The sequence below is a fragment of the Mustelus asterias genome, chromosome 26 (genome assembly GCF_964213995.1).
Source record: "Mustelus asterias chromosome 26, sMusAst1.hap1.1, whole genome shotgun sequence".
NCBI classification, from domain to species: domain Eukaryota; kingdom Metazoa; phylum Chordata; class Chondrichthyes; order Carcharhiniformes; family Triakidae; genus Mustelus; species Mustelus asterias.
In genome coordinates, this window is record NC_135826.1 from 37,619,973 (window position 1) to 37,640,224 (window position 20,252).

General features: G+C 50.7%; 1 protein-coding gene across 1 annotated transcript in view; it reads right to left on the reverse strand.

The window, feature by feature from the left end:
• Positions 1-20,252, reverse strand: part of LOC144479702 (microtubule-associated serine/threonine-protein kinase 3-like) — a 138,009-nt gene that overhangs the window by 34,917 nt on the left and 82,840 nt on the right. Inside the window, exons 12-14 of the mRNA XM_078198731.1 lie at positions 14,710-14,848; positions 5,013-5,145; positions 3,952-4,117 (exon numbers count right to left, since the gene is read on the reverse strand). Of these exons, the coding sequence (XP_078054857.1) occupies positions 3,952-4,117; positions 5,013-5,145; positions 14,710-14,848 (438 nt within the window). The remainder of the gene's footprint in view (positions 1-3,951; positions 4,118-5,012; positions 5,146-14,709; positions 14,849-20,252) is intronic.

The window sequence follows — 20,252 nt, forward strand, 5'->3', positions numbered from 1 at the left end:
TACCCCTAGATCTTTTGTTCTGTAACTCTCCCCAGTGCCCTACCATTAACTGAGTAAGTCCTGTCCTGGTTCAATCTACCGAAAGCATCACCTCACATTTATCTAAATTAAACTCCATCTGCCATTCGTCAGCCCACTGGCCCAATTGATCAAGATCCCATTGCAATTGGAGATGACCTTCCTCACTGTCCACCATGCCACCAATCTTGGCGTCATCTGCAAACTTACTAACCATGCCCCCTATATTCTCATCCTAATCATTAATATAAATGACAAATAACAGTGGACCCAGCACTGATCCCTGAGGCACACCGCTGGTCACAGGCCTCCAGTTTGAAAAACAACTCTCTACAACCACCCCCTGGCTTCTGTCAACAAGCCAATTTTGTATCCATTTAGATACCTCACCCTGGATCCCATGAGATTTAACTTTATGCAACAACCTACCATGCGGTACCTTGTCAAAGGCCTTGCTAAAGTCCATGTAGACAACATCAACTGCACTGCCCTCATCTACCTTCTTGGTTACCCCTTCAAAAAACTCAATTAAATTTGTGAGACATGATTTTCCACTCACAAAGCCATGCTGACTGTCCCTAATCAGTCCTTGCATCTCTAAATGCCTGTAGATCCTGTCTCTCAAAATACCTTCCAACAATTTACCCACCACAGATGTGACGTCACTGGCCTGTAGTTCCCAGGCTTTTCCCTGCAGCCCTTTTTAAACAAAGGCACAACATTTGCCACTCTCCAATCTTCAGGCACCTCACCCGTGACTGTCGATGATTCAAATATCTCGGCCAGGGGACCCACAATTTCCTCCCTAGCCTCCCACAATGTCCTGGGATATACCTCATCAAGTCCCACAGATTTATCTACCTTGATGCACTTTCAGACTTCCAGTACCTCCTTCATTTGGATAGTCAATATCTGATAGCATAGCTTTGTGCGTGGGAAATCATGTATAATGAACCTTTTGAAGTTTTTTCAAAGATGTAACTAAGAGGATTGATGAGGGTAGGGCAGTAATTGTTGTCGATATGGACTTTAGCAAGGCCTTTGACAGGGTGCCGCATGGCAGGCTAGTCTGGAAGGTTAGGTCACATGGGATCCAGGGAGAGCTAGCAAGTTGGATTCAAAATTGGCTGGATGGTAGGAAGCAGAGGGTGATGGTCGAAGGTTGTCTCTTGGACGGGGATTAGCTTAGGTGTTTTAAAAAAATATAAGGGTGGCATGGTCAAGTTGGGCCGAAGGGCCTGTTTCCATGCTGTAAACCTCCATGACTCTGTGACTCTATGGTAGGTCCTGTGCCCTTGAATGCACTCCAGTAACTTACCCACCACTAATGGAGAAACATTGAAATTAGAAGCAGGAGTAGGCCATTCGGCCCTTCGAGCCTGCTCCGCCATTAGTCTTGATCATGGGTGATCATCGAATTCAATATCCTGAACCCCCCCTTCCTCTCATATCGCTTGATTCCTTTAGCCTCAAGAGCTATATCTAATATAAAAACAAGGATCACCGGCCTGTAATTCCCTGCCTTGCCTTCGCTACCCTTCTTAAACAGCAGAACAACATTATCCACCCTCCAGTCTTCTGGAACTTTGCCAGTGGAAAGAGATGAAGCAAATATCTCTGCAAAAGGATCTCTGTAATTTCTTCCCGAGCCTCCCACAAGATCCGAGAATGCACTTGATCAGGGAGGAGAAATATTCATTAAAAATCTCCCATCCCCTGTGGCTCCACTCACAGACAGCAATGCTGTTCTTTAAGAGGACCTATTTTCTCTCTCGCCAGCCTTTTACTCTTTAAATAGCTATAGAACCTCTTGGGAGTTTCTTTAATCTTACCTGCCAGATCTGTCTCGTGCCCTCTTTTTGCCTGCTGATTTCCCTCTGCAGTGCCTCTTACATGGTTTATAGTCATTGAGGGATTCACTTGTCCCCGATTGCCTCAACCCAATGGGGGCGATTCCCCCATCCCGCTGCGCTGATGTTTTAGCGCAGTGGGGCAGGAGATTCAAGCGGCGCCCAATTCCTGGGATCCGTGCTGTGCGTCCGGCCCGGGAGTGCGTCTCCCAGCTCCGAATTTCCGGAAATGGGCGCAATGCTGAATAAATTATTTAGCCCCTGACTTGCATTCAATTTCAACAGCATTAGCAGGGACTGAAATTCCCAAGTCCGCTAGCCTCCCACACCCTGCCCCAACCCCCGCCCCATTCCCCCCCCGCCTCAAGCCCCAGCCCACCCTCCTCTGCCTCCCCCCAAGCCCCAACCCGACCACCACCCCATCCCCCACTGCCCCCCCGCCAGGAGTGGTTCACTCCAGCGGGGTTTACAGTAGCTGCCCACTAATGGGGAGCTGGTGGCCCGACCCCGCTGGAGTGAAGAGGGGGGAACTGAGGCGGCCCAGAGGGTCAGGCGCTGGGGAGGACTGCCCCCTGGGTATTGGCACATTGGCAGTGTCACCCTGGGTCCCCAACATGCCCACCAGGCATGGGGCAGTGCCAAGGGGGTGGGACCTAAAGGATGGTGACTGGTGGGGGGTGGGGGGTCCCGCTGTCACTCTGTAGTCAGGATCGGTGGGGGTGGAGGGAGGCCAGCGATCGGGGCTGGCTATCGCGGTGGGGAGGAGCACCTGCTCGGGGGGGGGGGGGCGGTCAGCACTGCGGGGGAAGGTCGACAATGGGGGCCAGAGGGGAAATCAAGTGGCGCATGTGATTGAGAAGGGCTGGGTGGGGGGGATGGTCCCGGGGCATGTTTAGGGGCCAGCGATCAGGCCGTGTGGGGGTCACGCAGCCAACAATGTCGGGGTCGTGGGGCTGGCCAGTGATCAGGAGGGCGGCAGTGTGGGACAACTGCCTATGCGCCAATCTCGGAGCTAACAGGTCGGCGCGTGCGCAGTGGCGCACTCAGCGCTATGCTACCGGCCTCTCCAGCGGGTATACACCCCCCCACTGATTTTCAGCGTGATTCACGCGAGGGCGCTCTGCAGCACAGAATGTGGGAGATTCAGTTTGAAACGCCCAATCAGAAAACCAGCGGGATTTACTCCAGTTTTAACGTGAATGCGACACTTGGAATTTTTTTGGGAGAATCGCCCCCAATGTATACTTCCTCCTTTTTCTTATGTAAGTAAGTATTGTGGAATTGACAGCAGGGATCTGGAAGCCCGAACTGTCAATCAAACAAAATATTCTCTGGGAGGGGTCAAGTGTTTTCCTCTCGCTCTCAGCTAAGCATACATAATAAGACAAAGGCAAATGACTGCAGATGCTGGAATCTGAAACAAAAATAGAAAATGCTGGAAAATCACAGCAGGTCTGATAGCATCTGTGGAGAGAAATTAGGATTAGTGTTCTGAGTTTTACCCAGACTCGAAATGTTGGCTCTCTTCTCTCTCCACAAAAGCTGTCAGACATGCTGAGATTTTCCAGCATTTTCTGTTTTTGTGATACATAATAAGACTTGGCTGAAAGCCCCGAAATCCATTAATAGATTGGCATAGGGGGCGCGAGAGACCATAGGGGATGGGTGCTACGAGATGACATGGATGGAGCATGGTGGGTGCGTGGGTGAGGGCTGTGACAGGTAAAAGCTGGAGCGACTTTGTTTTTGAACTCAGCACCGAGATGGGTCTTTTAAACAACCACCTCTGCACCCAGCAGTCCCTGTCACAGCTCCAAACTTTCCCCCGCTCTACTGGCCCAAGCTTATTATAAGACAGATCACAAGCACCTTCTCAGAGTAAATTCAGGATGGGTCCAGCCAGTGACACTACATCCCATGAATAAAGTGAACTAAAATACTGATTCAGTTTACGCTTCAGCTCCCTCTCTGCTTCACTCCCCCCTACACCTCCCCCATCACCCCACTGCCCACTCCCCCACTCCACACCCTCACCTCAGCTCCCATTGGCCCTCATACCAGTTTACTCGCCAATGCAACGTACCGCTAACCACTTGTCCAAAAAGTTCTTCTGGTGTCTCCCCAAAGAATGGAACACAGCCAACCAGGAATTCAAATAGAACAACTCCCATGGCCCACCAGTCCACAGGCTTGCCATATCCCTGCCTGAGGATCACTTCTGGAGCGATATATTCCGGGGTCCCACAAACCTGTCAGAAACATAAAAACTGATCAGACTGACTCGCACTCACCGGATCTCCAAATACACTTGTGACTAATAAATAAACTTTACTTTAAACTTTACAGAAGGCGGAATTTCACAAAGAAATTCCACATGCCGACCGAGCGAGAAAACAGGAGAATTTCAGAGGCTCCGCTTCCTTGGCACTGCCCTGGCACAGGAATGATGGACCATGGACACTGCCCAGCCTGCCCCCAGCCACCTGGGGGGGGCCTCACTGACCTCCAATCCCTCTGGCGAGGCCACCACATCTGGGACCTGTTGTTGGGGACCGTACGTGATTGTGGTTGGGGAGAATGTTGGCCGGAGAGGGGGTAAAGGTAAGAGAAGCTGGGCAGTAGTGTCCAGGGTTCGTTAATAAGATGCAAAGCATGTCATTAATATTTAGATCGGCTTTTTAGCCAGAATGACCACAAAGAATATTTCACCGGCAATACAGAGCCGGTTAGATCAGGGGAAGCGCGAAACCAGGCACCCACCTGATGGTTCGTCGCCGCCTGGCTTTTCCCTTGCCGGAAGCCAGGAGGGACGAGGTTGTTAAGATTAGGACCAGAGTGTAAACCCTCCCCCCCCACCCCGCCCCCTTTTGACCATCCAAATCTTCATCCCATCACATCCTTTGACCCCTCCACCCACAAATACCCACTATTATCCAAACATTCTGTCCATTAACCCAATCCTACTCATTGCTCCCCGACCTCTGCCCTCTGCCTCCTGCCCTCCAAGATCTCCTTTCACCAACCCCAGCACCATCTGAAGATCCTTCAAACCCCTGCACTCACTGATCCTGCAGCCACCCACCCACCCACTGACCCCACCCAGACCACTGACCCCACCGGTTTGAGACACCCACTCTCACTTACCTGTTTATCAATGAACTCCCGGGTGTCCTTCTCAATGTGATCCTCGTACAGGTTCGTCGTCATGTTCATCAGTCCAATTCTTGACAGCCCGAAGTCAGTCAGTTTAATGTGACCCATCGAGGTGATCAATAGGCTGGAAGCAAATGGTCACCATTCAATTAGAAACATAGAAAAACTACAGCACAAACAGGCCCTTCGGCCCACAAGTTGTGCCGAACACATCCCTACCTTCTAGACCTACCTATAACCCTCCATGCTATTCGGCTCCATGTACTCATCCAGGAGTCTCTTAAAAGACCCTATTGAGTTTGCCTCCACCACCACTGACGGCAGCCGATTCCACTCGCCTAGGGGAGTGGAATCTCCCCTAGTAAAGGGGATGAGCTCAGAGCGTGGATCGATGCCTGGAAGTGTGATGTGGTGGCCATTACCGAGACTTGGATATCTCAGAGACAGGACTGGATACTCCAGGTGCCGGGATTCAGATGCTTCAGGAAGGACAGGGAGGGAGGCAAGAGAGGGGGTGGAGTGGCACTGCTGATCAGGGATAGTGTCACAGCTGTAGAGAAGGTGTATGCTGTGGAGGGATTGTCCACAGAGTCGCTGTGGGTGGAAGTTCGGAGTGGGAAGGGGTCGATCACTTTGCTGGGAGCTTTCTATAGGCCGCCCAATAGTAACAGGGAGGTGGAGGAGCAGATAGGGAAACAGATCCTGGAGAGTTGCAATAATAGCAGAGTTGTTGTGATGGGAGACTTTAATTTCCCAAACATAGACTGGAATATCCCTAGGGTAAGGGGATTGGATGGGGAGGAGTTCGTTAGGTGTGTGCAAGAGGGTTTCCCAACACAGCATGTGGACAAGCCTACAAGAGAGGCTGTACTTGATCTGATACTGACCAATGAGCCTGGACAGGTGTCAGATCTCTCAGTGGGAGAGCATCTTGGGGATAGCGATCATAACTCTATCTCCTTTATGCTTGCATTGGAAAAAGAGAGGATCAGGCAAGCGAGGAAAGCGTTTATATGGAGTAAGGGGAAATATGAAGACATAAGGCAGCAAATTAGAAGAGTAAATTGGAAGGAGGTATTCTCGGGGAAATGTACTGAAGAGAGGCGGCAGTTTTTCAAGGAATGTCTGTCGAGAGTTCTACAGGACAACGTTCCGAGCAGACAGGGAGGAGTTGGTAGGTTAAAGGAACCGTGGTGCACGAAAGCTGTGCGGGACCTAGTCGAGAAGAAAAGGAAAGCATACAAAAGGTTCAGAGAGCTTGGCGAAGATAGGGACCTAGATGAGCATACGGCTTGTAAGTAGGGACTAAAGAAGGAAATTAGGAGAGCCAGAAGGGGTCACGATAAGGCCTTGGCAGGTAGGATTAAGGAAAACCCTAAGGCGTTCTATAAATATGTGAAGAGTAAAAGGATGAGACGTGAAGGAATAGGGCCTATAAAAGGTGAAGGCGGGAAAGTCTGTACGGAACCAGTAGAAGTGGCAGAGGTGCTTAATGAGTATTTCGCCTCGGTTTTTCACAGAGGAGAAGGACCTGGGTGGATGTACTGCGGGCTTGCGGTGGACTGAAAAGATTGAGTATGTGGACTTTAACAAAGAGGTTGTGCTGGAATCTTTGAATGGCATCAAGATAGATAAGTCGCCGGGTCCGGATGGGATGTACCCCAGGTTACTGTGGGAGGCGAGGGAAGAGATTGCAGAGCCTCTGGCAATGATCTTTGCATCGTCGATGGAGACGGGAGAGGTGCCGGAGGATTGGAGGATTGCAGATGTGGTTCCTATTTTCAAGAAGGGGAATAGGGATAGCCCAGGAAATTACCGACCGGTGAGTCTAACCTCAGTGGTTGGTCAGCTGATGGAGAAGATCCTGAGGGACAAGATCTATGAGCATTTAGAGAAGGGTAAGTAAGCTCAAGAATACTCAGCATGACTTTGTCAAGGGCAGATCGTGCCTTACGAGCCTGGTGGAGTTCTTCGAAAATGTGACGAAACACATTGACGAAGGGAAAGCGGTAGATGTGGTTCATATGGATTTTAGCAAGGCGTTCAATAAGGTCCCCCATGCAAGGCCTCTAGAAAAAGTGAGAGGGCATGGGATCCAACATGCTGCTGCCCTGTGGATCCAGAACTGGCTTGCCCAAAGGAGGCAGAGAGTGGGTGTAGATGGGTCTTTTTCTAAATGGAGGTCAGTCACCAGTGGTGTGCCCCAGGGATCTGTTCTGGGACCCTTGCTGTTTGTCATTTTCATAAATGACCTGGATAGGAAGTGGAGTGATGGGTTGGGAAGTTTGCCGATGACACTAAGGTTGGTGGGGTTGTGGATAGTCTGGAGGGATGTCAGAAGTTACAGGGGGACATAGATAAGATGCAAGGCTGGGCGGAGAAGTGGCAGATGGACTTCAACCCAGATAAATGCGTAGTGGTCCATTTTGGCAGGTCAAATGGGATGAAGGAGTACAATATAAAGGGAAAGACTCTTAGTACTGCAGAGGATCAGAAGGACCTTGGGGTCTGGGTCCATAGGACTCTAAAATCGGCCCTGCAGGTGGAGGAGGTGGTTAAGAAGGTGTATGGTGTGCTGGCCTTTATCAATCGAGGGATTGAGTTTCAGAGTCCGGGGATAATGATGCAGCTATATAAGACACTCGTCAGACCCCACTTGGAGTACAGTGCTCAGTTCTGGTCGCCTCATTACAGGAAGGATGTGGAAAAGGTTGAAAGGGTGCAGAGGAGATTTACAAGGATGTTGCCTGGATTGAGTGGCATGCCTTATGAGGATAGGCTGAGGGAGCTCGGTCTTTTCTCCTTGGAGAGACGTAGGATGAGAGGAGAACTAATAGAAGTATATAAAATGTTGAGAGGCATAGATCGGGTGGACTCTCAGAGGCTTTCTCCCAGGGTGGAAATGGCTGCTACGAGAGGACACAGGTTTAAGGTGCTGGGGGGTAAGTACAGGGGAAATAGAACATAGAACATAGAACAGTACAGCACAGAACAGGCCCTTCAGCCCACGATGTTGTGCCGAGCTTTGTCTGAAACCTAGATCAAGCTATTTCCTCCCTATCATCCCGAAGTGCTCCATGTGCCTATCCAATAGCTTCTTAAATGTTCCTAACGTTTCTGACTCCACTATCCCTGCAGGCAGTCCATTCCACACCCAACCTCTCTCTGAGTAAAAAACCTACCTCGGACATCCTTCCTATATCTCCCACCATGAACCCTATAGTTATGTCCCCTTGTAATAGCTCCATCCACCCGAGGAAATAGTCTTTGAACGTTCACTCTATCTATCCCCCTCATCATCTTATAAACCTCTATCAAGTCTCCTCTCAACCTCCTCCGCTCCAAAGAGAAAAGCCCAAGTTCCCTCAATCTTTCCTCTTAAGACCTACCATTCAAACCAGGCAGCATCCTAGTAAATCTCCTTTGCACTCTTTCAAAGAACAAAGAACAAAGAACAGTACAGCACAGGAAACAGGCCCTTCGGCCCTCCAAGCCTGTGCCGCTCCTTGGTCCAACTAGACCAATCGTTTGTATCCCTCCATTCCCAGGCTGCTCATGTGACTATCCAGTGTCTCCACATCCTTCTTATAGTGAGGTGACCAGAACTGCACGTAATATTCCAAATGTGGTCTCACCAAGGTCCTAGACAGTTGCAGCATAACCCCACGGCTCTTGAACTCCAACCCCCTGTTAATGAACGCCAACACACTATAGGCCTTCTCCACGGCTCTATCCACTTGAGTGGCAACCTTCAGAGCTCTGTGGATATGAACCCCAAGATCTCTCTGCTCCTCCACATTCTTCAGAACCCTACCTTTGACCCTGTAATCCACATTCAAATTTATCCTACCACAATGAATCACCTCGCATTTATCAGGGTCAAACTCCATAGAACCATAGAAAATTACAGCTCAGAAACAGGCCTTTTGGCCCTTGTCTGTGCCGAACCATTTTTTGCCTCGTCCCACTGACCTGCACTTGGACCATATCCCTCCACACCCCTCTCATCCATGAACCCGTCCAAGTTTTTCTTAAATGTTAAAAGCATTTACCACTTTATCCGGCAGCTCATTCCACACTCCCACCACTCTCTGCGTGAAGAAGCCCCCCCTAATATTCCCTTTAAACTTTTCTCCTTTCACCCTTAACCCATCCCCTAGCCTCTGCGGAAAAAGCCTGCTTGCATTCACTCTATCTATACCCATCAAAATCTTATACACCTCTATCAAATCTCCCCTCAATCTTCTACGCTCCAGGGAATAGAGTCCCAACCTATTCAATCTCTCTCTGTAACTCAGCTTCTCAAGTCCCGGCAACATCCTTGTCAACCTTCTCTGCACTCTTTCAACCTTATTTACATCCTTCCTGTAACTAGGTGACCAAAACTGTACACAATACTCCAAGTTCAGCCTCACCAATGCCTTATATAACCTTACCATAACACTCCAACTTTTATACTCGATACTCCGATTTATAAAGGCCAATGTATCAAAGGCACTCTTTACGACCCTATCCACCTGTGACGTCACTTTTAGGGAATTCTGTACCTGTATTCCCAGATCCCTCTGTTCAACTGCACTCTTCAGAGTCCTACCATTTACCCTGTACGTTCTAATTTGGTTTGTCCTTCCAATGTGCAATATCTCACACTTGTCTGCGTTAAATTCCATTTGCCATTTTTCAGCCCATTCTCCGAGTTGGTCCAAATCCCTCTGCAAGCTTTGAAAACCATCCTCACTGTCCACTACACCTCCAATCTTTGTATCATCAGCAAATTTGCTGATCCAATTTACCACATTATCATCCAGATCATTGATATAGATGACAAACAACAATGGACCCAACACCGATCCCTGCGGCACACCACTAGTCACAGGCCTCCACTCAGAGAAGCAATCCTCCACAACCACTCTCTGGCTTCTTCCATTGATGTGGAGATGCCGGCGTTGGACTGGGGTGAACACAGTAAGAAGTCTCACAACACCAGGTTAAAGTCCAACAGGTTTATTTGGTAGCAAATACCATAAGCTTTCGGAGCACTGCTCCTTCATCAGATGGAGTGGAAATGTGCTCTCAAACAGTGCAAACAGACACAAAATCAAGTTGCAGAATACTGATTAGAATGCGAATCCTACAGCCAGCCAGGTCTTAAAGGTACAGACAATGTAGGTGGAGGGAACATTAAACACAGGTTAAAGAGATGTGTATTGTCTCCAGACAGAACAGCTAGTGAGATTCTGCAAGCCCAGGAGGCAAGCTGTGGGGTTACTGATAATGTGACATAAATCCAACATCCTGGTTTAGGCCGTCCTCATGTGTGCGGAACTTGGCTATCAGTTTCTGCTCAGCGACTCTGCGCTGTCGTGTGTCGTGAAGGCCGCCTTGGAGAACGCTCACCTGAAGATCCAAGGCTGAATGCCCATGACTGCAGTCACGAAGAAAGTAGGCCCTCCCTCCTGGACCAGTCCTTTAACCAAGCGTTCAATTGTACTATCTCCCTATTCCTAGCCTCACTGGCCCTAGGTATTGGGAGCAGCCCAGAGATTGCCACCCTGGAGGCCCTACTTTTTAGCCTATTTCCCAACTCCCTGAATTGCTCTCGTAGGATCCCCCTGCTCTTCCTATCTACGTCATTTGCACCAATGTGTACAATGACATCCGTTTCTTTATCCTCCCCTTTTAATATGCCTCCTATCCGCTCTAACCGGTTGGCCCGGTTCATTTCCCATTACCAAATCCAATGTGGCCCCCACCTCTTGTCGGCCTATCCACATATTGTGTCAGGAAACCCTCCTGCACAAAAACTGCCCCATCCGAACTATTCGACCTATAAAGGTTCCAATCAATATTTGGAAAGTTAAAGTCCCCCATGACAACTACCCTGTGACCTCCACACCTATCCATAATCTGCTTAGCAATTTCTTCCTCCACATCTCTATGACTATTTGGGGGCCTATAGTAAACTTCTAACAACGTGACCGCTCCTTTCCTATTCCTAACCTCAGCCCATATTACCTCTGTAGGCAGATCCCCTTCGAAATACCTTTCTGCAGCCGTTAAACTCTCCTTGATTAACAATGCCACTCCTCCACCTCTTTTACCACCTACCCTACACTTACTGAAACATCTATACCCCGGAACTTCCAACAACCATTCCTGTCCCTGTTCTAGCCATGTCTCCGTAATGGCCACAACATCGTAGTCCCAAGTGCCAATCCACGCCCCAAGTTCACCTACCTTATTTCGGATGCTCCTTGCATTGAAGTAGACACACTTCAACCCACCTTCCTGTCTGCCGGTACCCACCTTTGACCTTGATACCCTTCCCAGTACCTCACTACACTCACTGGCCTCCGGATTACAATTCCTTTTCCCACCCCCCTGACAAATTAGTTTAAACCCCCCCCCCAAAAGAGCCGTAGCAAATTTCCCTCCCAGGATATTGATGCCCCTGTGGTTCAGGTGCAACCCGTCCTGTTTGTACAGGTCCCACCTTCCCCAGAAAGTGTTCCAATTAACCACATAGCTGAAACTGTCCCTCCTACACCATCCTTGCATCCACATGTTTAACTGCACTCTCTCCCTGTTCCTCAACTCGCTATCTCGTGGCACCGGCAACATACCAGAGATGACAACATGGTTTGTCCTGGCTCTCAGCTTCCACCCTAGCTCCCTGAATTCCTGTTTTAAATCCCCGTCCCTTCTCTTACCTATGTCTTTGGTGCCGATGTGCACCACGACTTGTAACTGTTCCCCCTCCCCCTTTAGAATCCTAAAGACACGGTCCGAGACGTCACGGACCCTGGCATCCGGGAGGCAACATACCATCCGTGAGTCTCTCTTGTTGCCTATCTATCTCTCTAATAAGCGAGTCCCCAATAATTGTAGCTCTACCGCTCTCCCCCTTACCCTTCTGAGCCACAGGGATGGAATCAGTGCTGGAGATCTGGTCACTGCGGCTTACCATTGGTAGGTCGTCCCCTCACCTGTATCCAAAGCGGAATACTTGTTGCTAAGGGGAACGACCACAGGGGATCCCTGCACCAACTGCTTCCTCCCAGCCCCTCTCAACATCACCCATCTATTTTCATTCCCTGGAGTAACTATATCCCTAAAGCTTCTGTCTATGGCCTTCTCTGCCTCTCTGAAATGTTAGGGGGACATTTTTCACACAGAGGGTGGTGGGCGAGTGGAATCGGCTGCCATCAGTGGTGGTGGAAGCAAACTCAGTAGGGTCTTTTAAGAGACTCCTGGATGAGTACATGGGACTTAATAGGATGGAGGGTTATAGGTAGGCCAAAAAGGTAGGGATATGTTCGGCACTACTTGTGGGGCCGAAGGGCCTGTTTTGTGCTGTAGTTTTTCTATGTTTCTTCTATGTTTCTATCCCTCCATCTCCCCTCACTCAGCTCCTTCCATCTGTCTGTCACTCAGCCTCTTCCCTCCGTCTCCCTCACTCAGCCCCTTCCCTCCATCTCCCTCACTCAGCCCCTTCCCTCCGTCTCCCTCACTCAGCCCCTTCCCTCCGTCTCCCTCACTCAGCCCCTCCCCTCCGTCTCCCTCACTCAGCCCCTTCCCTCCGTCTCCCTCACTCAGCCCCTTCCCTCCGTCTCCCCTCACTCAGCCCCTTCCCTCCGTCTGCCCTCACTCAGCCCCTTCCCTCCGTCTCCCTCACTCAGCCCCTTCCCTCCGTCTCCCTCACTCAGCCCCTTCCCTCCGTCTCCCTCACTCAGCCCCTTCCCTCCGTCTCCCTCACTCAGCCCCTTCCCTCCGTCTCCCTCACTCAGCCCCTTCCCTCCGTCTCCCTCACTCAGCCCCTTCCCTCCGTCTCCCTCACTCAGCCCCTTCCCTCCGTCTCCCTCACTCAGCCCCTTCCCTCCGTCTCCCTCACTCAGCCCCTTCCCTCCGTCTCCCTCACTCAGCCCCTTCCCTCCGTCTCCCCTCACTCAGCCCCTTCCCTCCGTCTGCCCTCACTCAGCCCCTTCCCTCCGTCTCCCTCACTCAGCCCCTTCCCTCCGTCTCCCTCACTCAGCCCCTTCCCTCCGTCTCCCTCACTCAGCCCCTTCCCTCCGTCTCCCTCACTCAGCCCCTTCCCTCCGTCTCCCTCACTCAGCCCCTTCCCTCCGTCTCCCTCAATCAGCCCCTTCCCTCCATCTCCCTCACTCAGCCCCTTCCCTCCGTCTCCCTCACTCAGCCCCTTCCCTCCGTCTCCCTCACTCAGCCCCTTCCCTCCGTCTGCCCTCACTCAGCCCCTTCCCTCCGTCTCCCTCACTCAGCCCCTTCCCCCCGTCTCCCTCACTCAGCCCCTTCCCTCCGTCTCCCTCACTCAGCCCCTCCCCTCCGTCTCCCTCACTCAGCCCCTGCCCTCCGTCTCCCTCACTCAGCCCCTCCCCTCCGTCTCCCTCACTCAGCCCCTCCCCTCCGTCTCCCTCACGCAGCCCCTCCCCTCCGTCTCCCTCACTCAGCCCCTTCCCTCCGTCTTCCTCACTCAGCCCCTTCCCTCCGTCTCCCTCACTCAGCCCCTTCCCTCCGTCTCCCTCACTCAGCCCCTTCCCTCCGTCTCCCTCACTCAGCCCCTTCCCTCCGTCTCCCTCACTCAGCCCCTTCCCTCCGTCTCCCTCATTCAGCCCCTTCCCTCCGTCTCCCTCACTCAGCTCCTGCCCTCCGTCTCCCTCACTCAGCCCCTCCCCTCCGTCTCCCTCACTCAGCCCCTCCCCTCCGTCTCCCTCACTCAGCCCCTTCCCTCCGTCTCCCTCACTCAGCCCCTTCCCTCCGTCTCCCTCACTCAGCCCCTTCCCTCCGTCTCCCTCATTCAGCCCCTTCCCTCCGTCTCCCTCACTCAGCCCCTTCCCTCCGTCTCCCTCACTCAGCCCCTTCCCTCCGTCTCCCTCACTCAGCCCCTTCCCTCCGTCTGCCCTCACTCAGCCCCTTCCCTCCGTCTCCCTCACTCAGCCCCTTCCCCCCGTCTCCCTCACTCAGCCCCTTCCCTCCGTCTCCCTCACTCAGCCCCTTCCCTCCGTCTCCCTCATTCAGCCCCTTCCCTCCGTCTCCCTCACTCAGCCCCTGCCCTCCGTCTCCCTCACTCAGCCCCTCCCCTCCGTCTCCCTCACTCAGCCCCTCCCCTCCGTCTCCCTCACGCAGCCCCTCCCCTCCGTCTCCCTCACTCAGCCCCTTCCCTCCGTCTTCCTCACTCAGCCCCTTCCCTCCGTCTCCCTCACTCAGCCCCTTCCCTCCGTCTCCCTCACTCAGCCCCTTCCCTCCGTCTCCCTCATTCAGCCCCTTCCCTCCGTCTCCCTCACTCAGCCCCTGCCCTCCGTCTCCCTCACTCAGCCCCTCCCCTCCGTCTCCCTCACTCAGCCCCTCCCCTCCGTCTCCCTCACGCAGCCCCTCCCCTCCGTCTCCCTCACTCAGCCCCTTCCCTCCGTCTTCCTCACTCAGCCCCTTCCCTCCGTCTCCCTCACTCAGCCCCTTCCCTCCGTCTCGTTGTTCAGTCTGTTTTCTCACCAGGTCAATAATTTGCTTCAATTTCATGAACTTTGAACTGAGTTAAAAATGTCTGATGTATTTTATCCAATACATTCTGGAAGTCAATGTAACATTTCTCGGTGGAAAGGAAGGGACATGGGGACAATGTTTGTTTCTAACAGAAGCTTTGCCAAGTTTGTCAAGCGTGCGAGAGATTCCTTACTTGTCTGGTTTGAGATCCCGATGCACGATGCCGTAATTGTGTAGATATTCCAAGGCCAGAACCGTTTCTGCAAAGTACATTCTGGTCATGTCAACTGGCAGGGGACCAATATTCTTCAGGAGATTGGCACAGTCTCCACCTGTAGACACAGAACACAGACACTCAAACTCAGTGCTGAAAGCTTCGACATCAAAACAAGCTGGTGTCCCTCTTCAGCTGCTCACTCCCAGACTCTGGAATTCCCCCTCAAGCCTCTCAATCTCCCTCTCCTCCTTTCCAGCGCTTCTTAAACCTGACCAACCTGTCTACCTGGTACCTCTCTGAGTAATTGGTGTCAAACTTTGGTCTGATGTCCCACCAGTGATGCACCACGGGGTGTTCTATAAATATCAATATGCTGTTGTCCTTAGCACAGGAATGGAGTCCGTGTGTTTTTCAGACGGAGACAGATCTGATCCCTCTTGCCATCTCAACTACAGAATGGACACAGGATATGGAATACACTGGCATCGCTGGGAACGTCACAACCCAGGCTAATCCTGGAGACGTGGGTTTGAACGTCACCTTGGCAACTCGGTAATAGGGACCACAAAACCATTGTCGATTATCATAAAAACCCATCCGAGTCACCAATGTCCTGTATCCAAAGCAGAATACTTGTTGCTAAGGGGAACGACCACAGGGGATCCCTGCACCAACTGCTTCCTCCCAGCCCCTCTCACCGTCACCCATCTATTTTCATTCCCTGGAGTAATTGTATCCCTAAAGCTTCTGTCTATGGCCTTCTCTGCCTCTCTGAAATGTTAGGGGGACGTTTTTCACACAGAGGGTGTGCTTATCTGGTGATAGGAAGTAGGCCATTTGGTCTTTCGAGCCTGCTCCGCCATTCAATCAGATGTAAACCTTCCATGCTGTAAACCTCTATGACTCTATGAGATCAGGGCTGATCTCTCCCTGGTCTCAAATCCATCTCTCACTTGTTTCCTATGTCCATCTTGCCCTTTTTTATTAGGAATATATCTGTCTCCCTTTTGAAACCATTCAATGATTCAGACTCCACCGCGCTATGGGGCAGCGAGTTCCACAAATTCACCACCCTCTGTGAGAAGTAGTTCCTCCTCATCTCAGTTTAAATCTAGCGCCTCTCAGCCTATACCCGCAACCTCTTGTTCTAGATTGCCCCATAAGAACATAGAACATAGAAAAGCTACAGCACAAACAGGCCCTTCGGCCCACAAGTTGCGCCGAACATGTCCCTACCTACTAGGCTTACCTATAACCCTCTATCTTACTAACTTCCATGAACTTATCCAAAAGTCTCATGAAAGACCCTATCGAATCCGCCTCCACCACCAGGAAACATTTGGTCTGCATTCACTTTATCAAGACCTTGGTCTGGCCGACATGTGACTCTACACGGATGGGGTTGCCTCTAAAACGCCGAATGAAATGGCCAGTTATATCAAATTGCTACAACTGGAATAAAAAGGAATGAAGCCAAACGGACCCTACAGCATCGACCTGGGCACCAGAAAAGATGATGGCAAACTCTGTTGTCAACCCTGCAAAGTTCTCCTCACTAACGAGTGGCATGCCTTGTGAGGATAGTCTGAGGGAGCTCGGTCTTTTCTCCTTGGAGAGACGTAGGATGAGAGGAGACCTAATAGAGGTACATAAGATGTTGAGAGGCATAGATCGGGTGGAATCTCAGAGGCTTTTTCCCAGGGTGGAAATGGCTGCTACGAGAGGACACAGATTTAAGGTGCTGGGGGGTAGGTACAGGGGAAATGTTAGGGGGAAGTTTTTCACACAGAGGGTGGTGGGCGAGTGGAATCGGCTGCCATCAGTGGTGGTGGAGGCAAACCCAATAGGGTCTTTTAAGAGACTCCTGGATGAGCACATGGGACTTAATAGGATGGAGGGTTATAGGTAGGCCTAAAAGGTAGGGATATGTTCGGCACAACTTGTGGGGCCGAAGGGCCTGTTTTGTGCTGTAGTTTTTCTATGTTTCTGTGTCTGCGGGCGAGTGCCAAAATTGGGAGAGCTGTCTCACAGACTGGTCAAGCAACAGCCTGACATCGTCATACCTATACCTTACAGATAATGTCCCAGGCACCTCCATCATGGCATCAGGTTAAACATGGGAAAGGAAACCTCCTGCTGATTCCCACCAACAACACCAGCCCCACACACCCCTCCCCGCTCAGCCGATGAATCATTATTCCTCCTTATGAAACATCTCTTGGAGGAAGCACTGTGGGTGGCGGCCGCAGAATGTACTCTGGGCAGGAGATGTCCATCACCAAAAGTGGCTCCATAGCACAACTACCTTCCGAGCTGGCCGGGTCCTAAAGGACATCGCTGCTGACCTGGGACTGCGGCAGGTGGTGAGGGAACCAACTTGACCTCATCCTCACCAACCTGTCACAGATACATCTGTCCATGACAGTATCGGTAGGAGTGACCACTGCACAATCCCTGTGGAGACACAGTCCTGTCTTCACATTGAGGATACCCTCCATCGTGTTGTCACAGAGTCATAGAATCATAGAGGTTTACACCATGGAAACAGGCCCTTCGGCCCAAATTGTCCATGCCACCCTTTTTTTAAAAAGAATTCCGAAGCTAATCCCAATTGCCCACATTTGGCCCATATCCCTCTATACGCATCGTACCCATGTAACTGTCTAAATGCTTTTTAAAAAACAAAATTGTACCCACCTCTACTACTACCTCTGGCAGCTTGTTCCAGACACTCACCACCCACTGTGTGAAAAAATTGCTCCTCTGGACACTTTTGTATCTCTCCCCTCTCACCTTAAACCTATGCCCTCTAGTTTTAGACCCCCCTACCTTTGGGAAAAGATATTGACTATCTAGCTGATCTGTGCCCCTCATTATTTTATAGACCTCTATAAGATCACCCCTCAGCCTCCTACGCTCCAGAGAAAAAAGTCCCAGTCTATCCAGCCTCTCCTTATAACTAAATCTTTTCTGCATTCTTTCTTGTTTAATAATATCCTTTCTATAATAGGGTGGCCAGAACTGTACACAGTATTCCAAGTGTGGCCTTACCAATGTCTTAGAATCATAGAAAACCTACAGTACAGAAAGAGGCCATTCGGCCCATCGAGTCTGCACCGACCACAATCTCACCCAGACCCTACTCCCATACCCCTACATATTTTTACCCACTAATCCCTATAACCTATGCATCTCAGGACACTAAGGGACAATTTTTAGCATGGCCAATCAACCTAACCCGCACATCTTTGGACTGTGGGAGGAAACCGGAGCACCCGGAGGAAACCCACGCAGGCACAAGGAGAATGTGCAAACTCCACACAGACAGTGACCCAAGCCGGGAATCAAACTCAGGTCCCTGGAGCTGTGAAGCAGCAGTGCTAACCACTGTGCTACCGTGTCGCTACCGTGTCTTGTACAACTTCAACAAGACATTCCAACTCCTGTATTCAATGCTCTGACCGATGAAACCAAGCATGCCGAATGCCTTCTTCACCACTCTGTACACCTGTGATTCCACTTTTAAGGAGCTCTGAACCTGTACCCCGAGATCTCTTTGTTCTGTAACTCTCCCCAACGCCCGACCATTCCCAGTTCCCAGGCTTTTCCCTGCAGCCCTTTCTAAACAAAGGCACAACATTTGCCATTCTCCATTTGCCAATCTTCAGGCACCTCACCCGTGACTATCGAAGATTCAACTATTTCGGCTGGGGGACTCGCAATTTCTTCCCTAACCTCCCACAATGTCCTGGGATACGCTTCATCAGGTCCCAGGGATTTATTGGCCTTGATGTGCTTTAAGACTTCCAGCACCTCCTTCTCTGTAATATGTACACTCCTCAAGACATCACTATTTATTTCCCCAAGTTCCCTAACATGCTTTTCTCAACAGTAAATACGAAGGAGAAATATTCATTTAGGATCTCGCCCATCTCTTGTAGATCCGCACATAGGTGACCTTGTTGATCCTTAAGAAGCCCTGCTCTCTCCCTTGTTACTCTTTTGCCCTTTATGTATTTGTAGAAGCTCTTTGGATTCTCCTTTGCTTTATCTGCCAAAACAATCTCATGTCCACTTTTTGCCCTCCTGATTTCTCTCTTAACTCTACTCCTACACCCCCTATACTCTTCAAGGGATTCATTTGATCCCAGCTGCCTATGCATGTCATGTCATGTGCCTCTTTCTTCTTCTTGACCAGGGCCTCAATGTCCCGAGTCATCCAGGGTTCCCTACTTCTGCCAGCCTTGCCCTTCACTCCAAGAGGAATGTGTTTACCCTGAACCCTGGTTAACACACTTTTGAAAGCGTGCCACTTACCAGACGTCCCTTTGCCTTCCCACAGACTCCCCCAATTAACTTTTGAAGGTTCCTGCCTGATACCATCAAAATTGGCCTTGCCCCAATTTAGAATTTTAACTTTTGGGCCAGGCCTATCATTCTCCACAGCTATCTTAAAACCAATCTTAAAACCGGTGGCACTGTCACTGTGCTAAATGGGATAGATTTTGAACAGATCCAGCAACACAAGACTGGGCCTCCATGAGGCGCTGTGGGCCATCAACAGCAGCAGAATTGTACTCAACCACAATCTGTAACCTCATGGCCCGGCACATCCCCCACTCTACCATTACCACCAAGCCAGGGGATCAACCCTGGCTCAATGGAGAGTGCAGGAGGGCATGCCGGGAGAACACGAGGCATACCTAAAAATAAAGTGTTAACCCGATGAAGCTACACAGGACTACTTGCATGCCAAATAGCAAAAGCAGCAAGTGATAGACAGAGCTAAGCGATCCCACAATCAATGGATCAGATCAAAGCTCTGCAATCCTACCACATCCAGCCATGAATGCTGGTGGACAATTAAACAACTCACTGGAGGAGACTCCACAAATATCCCCATTCTCAGTGATGGAGGAGCCCAGCACATCACTGCAGATGATAAGGCTGAAGCATTCACGACAATCTTCAGCCAGAAGTGCTGAGTGGATGATCCATCTCGACCTCCTCCAATGGTCCCCAACGTCTTAGATGCCAGTCTCCAGCCAATTTGATTCATTCCACGTGATATCAAGCAACAGCTGAAGGCTGGATGCTGCAAAGGCAATGGGCCCTGATAATATTCTGGCAATAGTACTGAAGACTTGTGCTCCAGAGCCTGCCACACCCCTAGCCAAGCTCTTCCAGTACAGTTACAACACTGGCATCTACCTGACAATGTGAAAAATTGCCCAGGTATGTCCTGTACACAAGAAACAGGATAAATCCAACTCGTCCAATTAATCTAGTTTCGATCATCAGTAAAGTGATGGAAGGGGTCACCAACAGCGCTATCAAGCAGCACATGCTCAGCAATAACCTGCTCAGTGACGCTCAGATTGGGTTCTGATACCATCCAGGACAAAGCAGTCCATCCACCGCCTTCAACATTGATTTCCTGCACCACTTACTCACAGTGGCAAACATGTGTACCATAGAACAGTACAGCACAGAACAGGCCCTTCGGCCCACGATGTTGT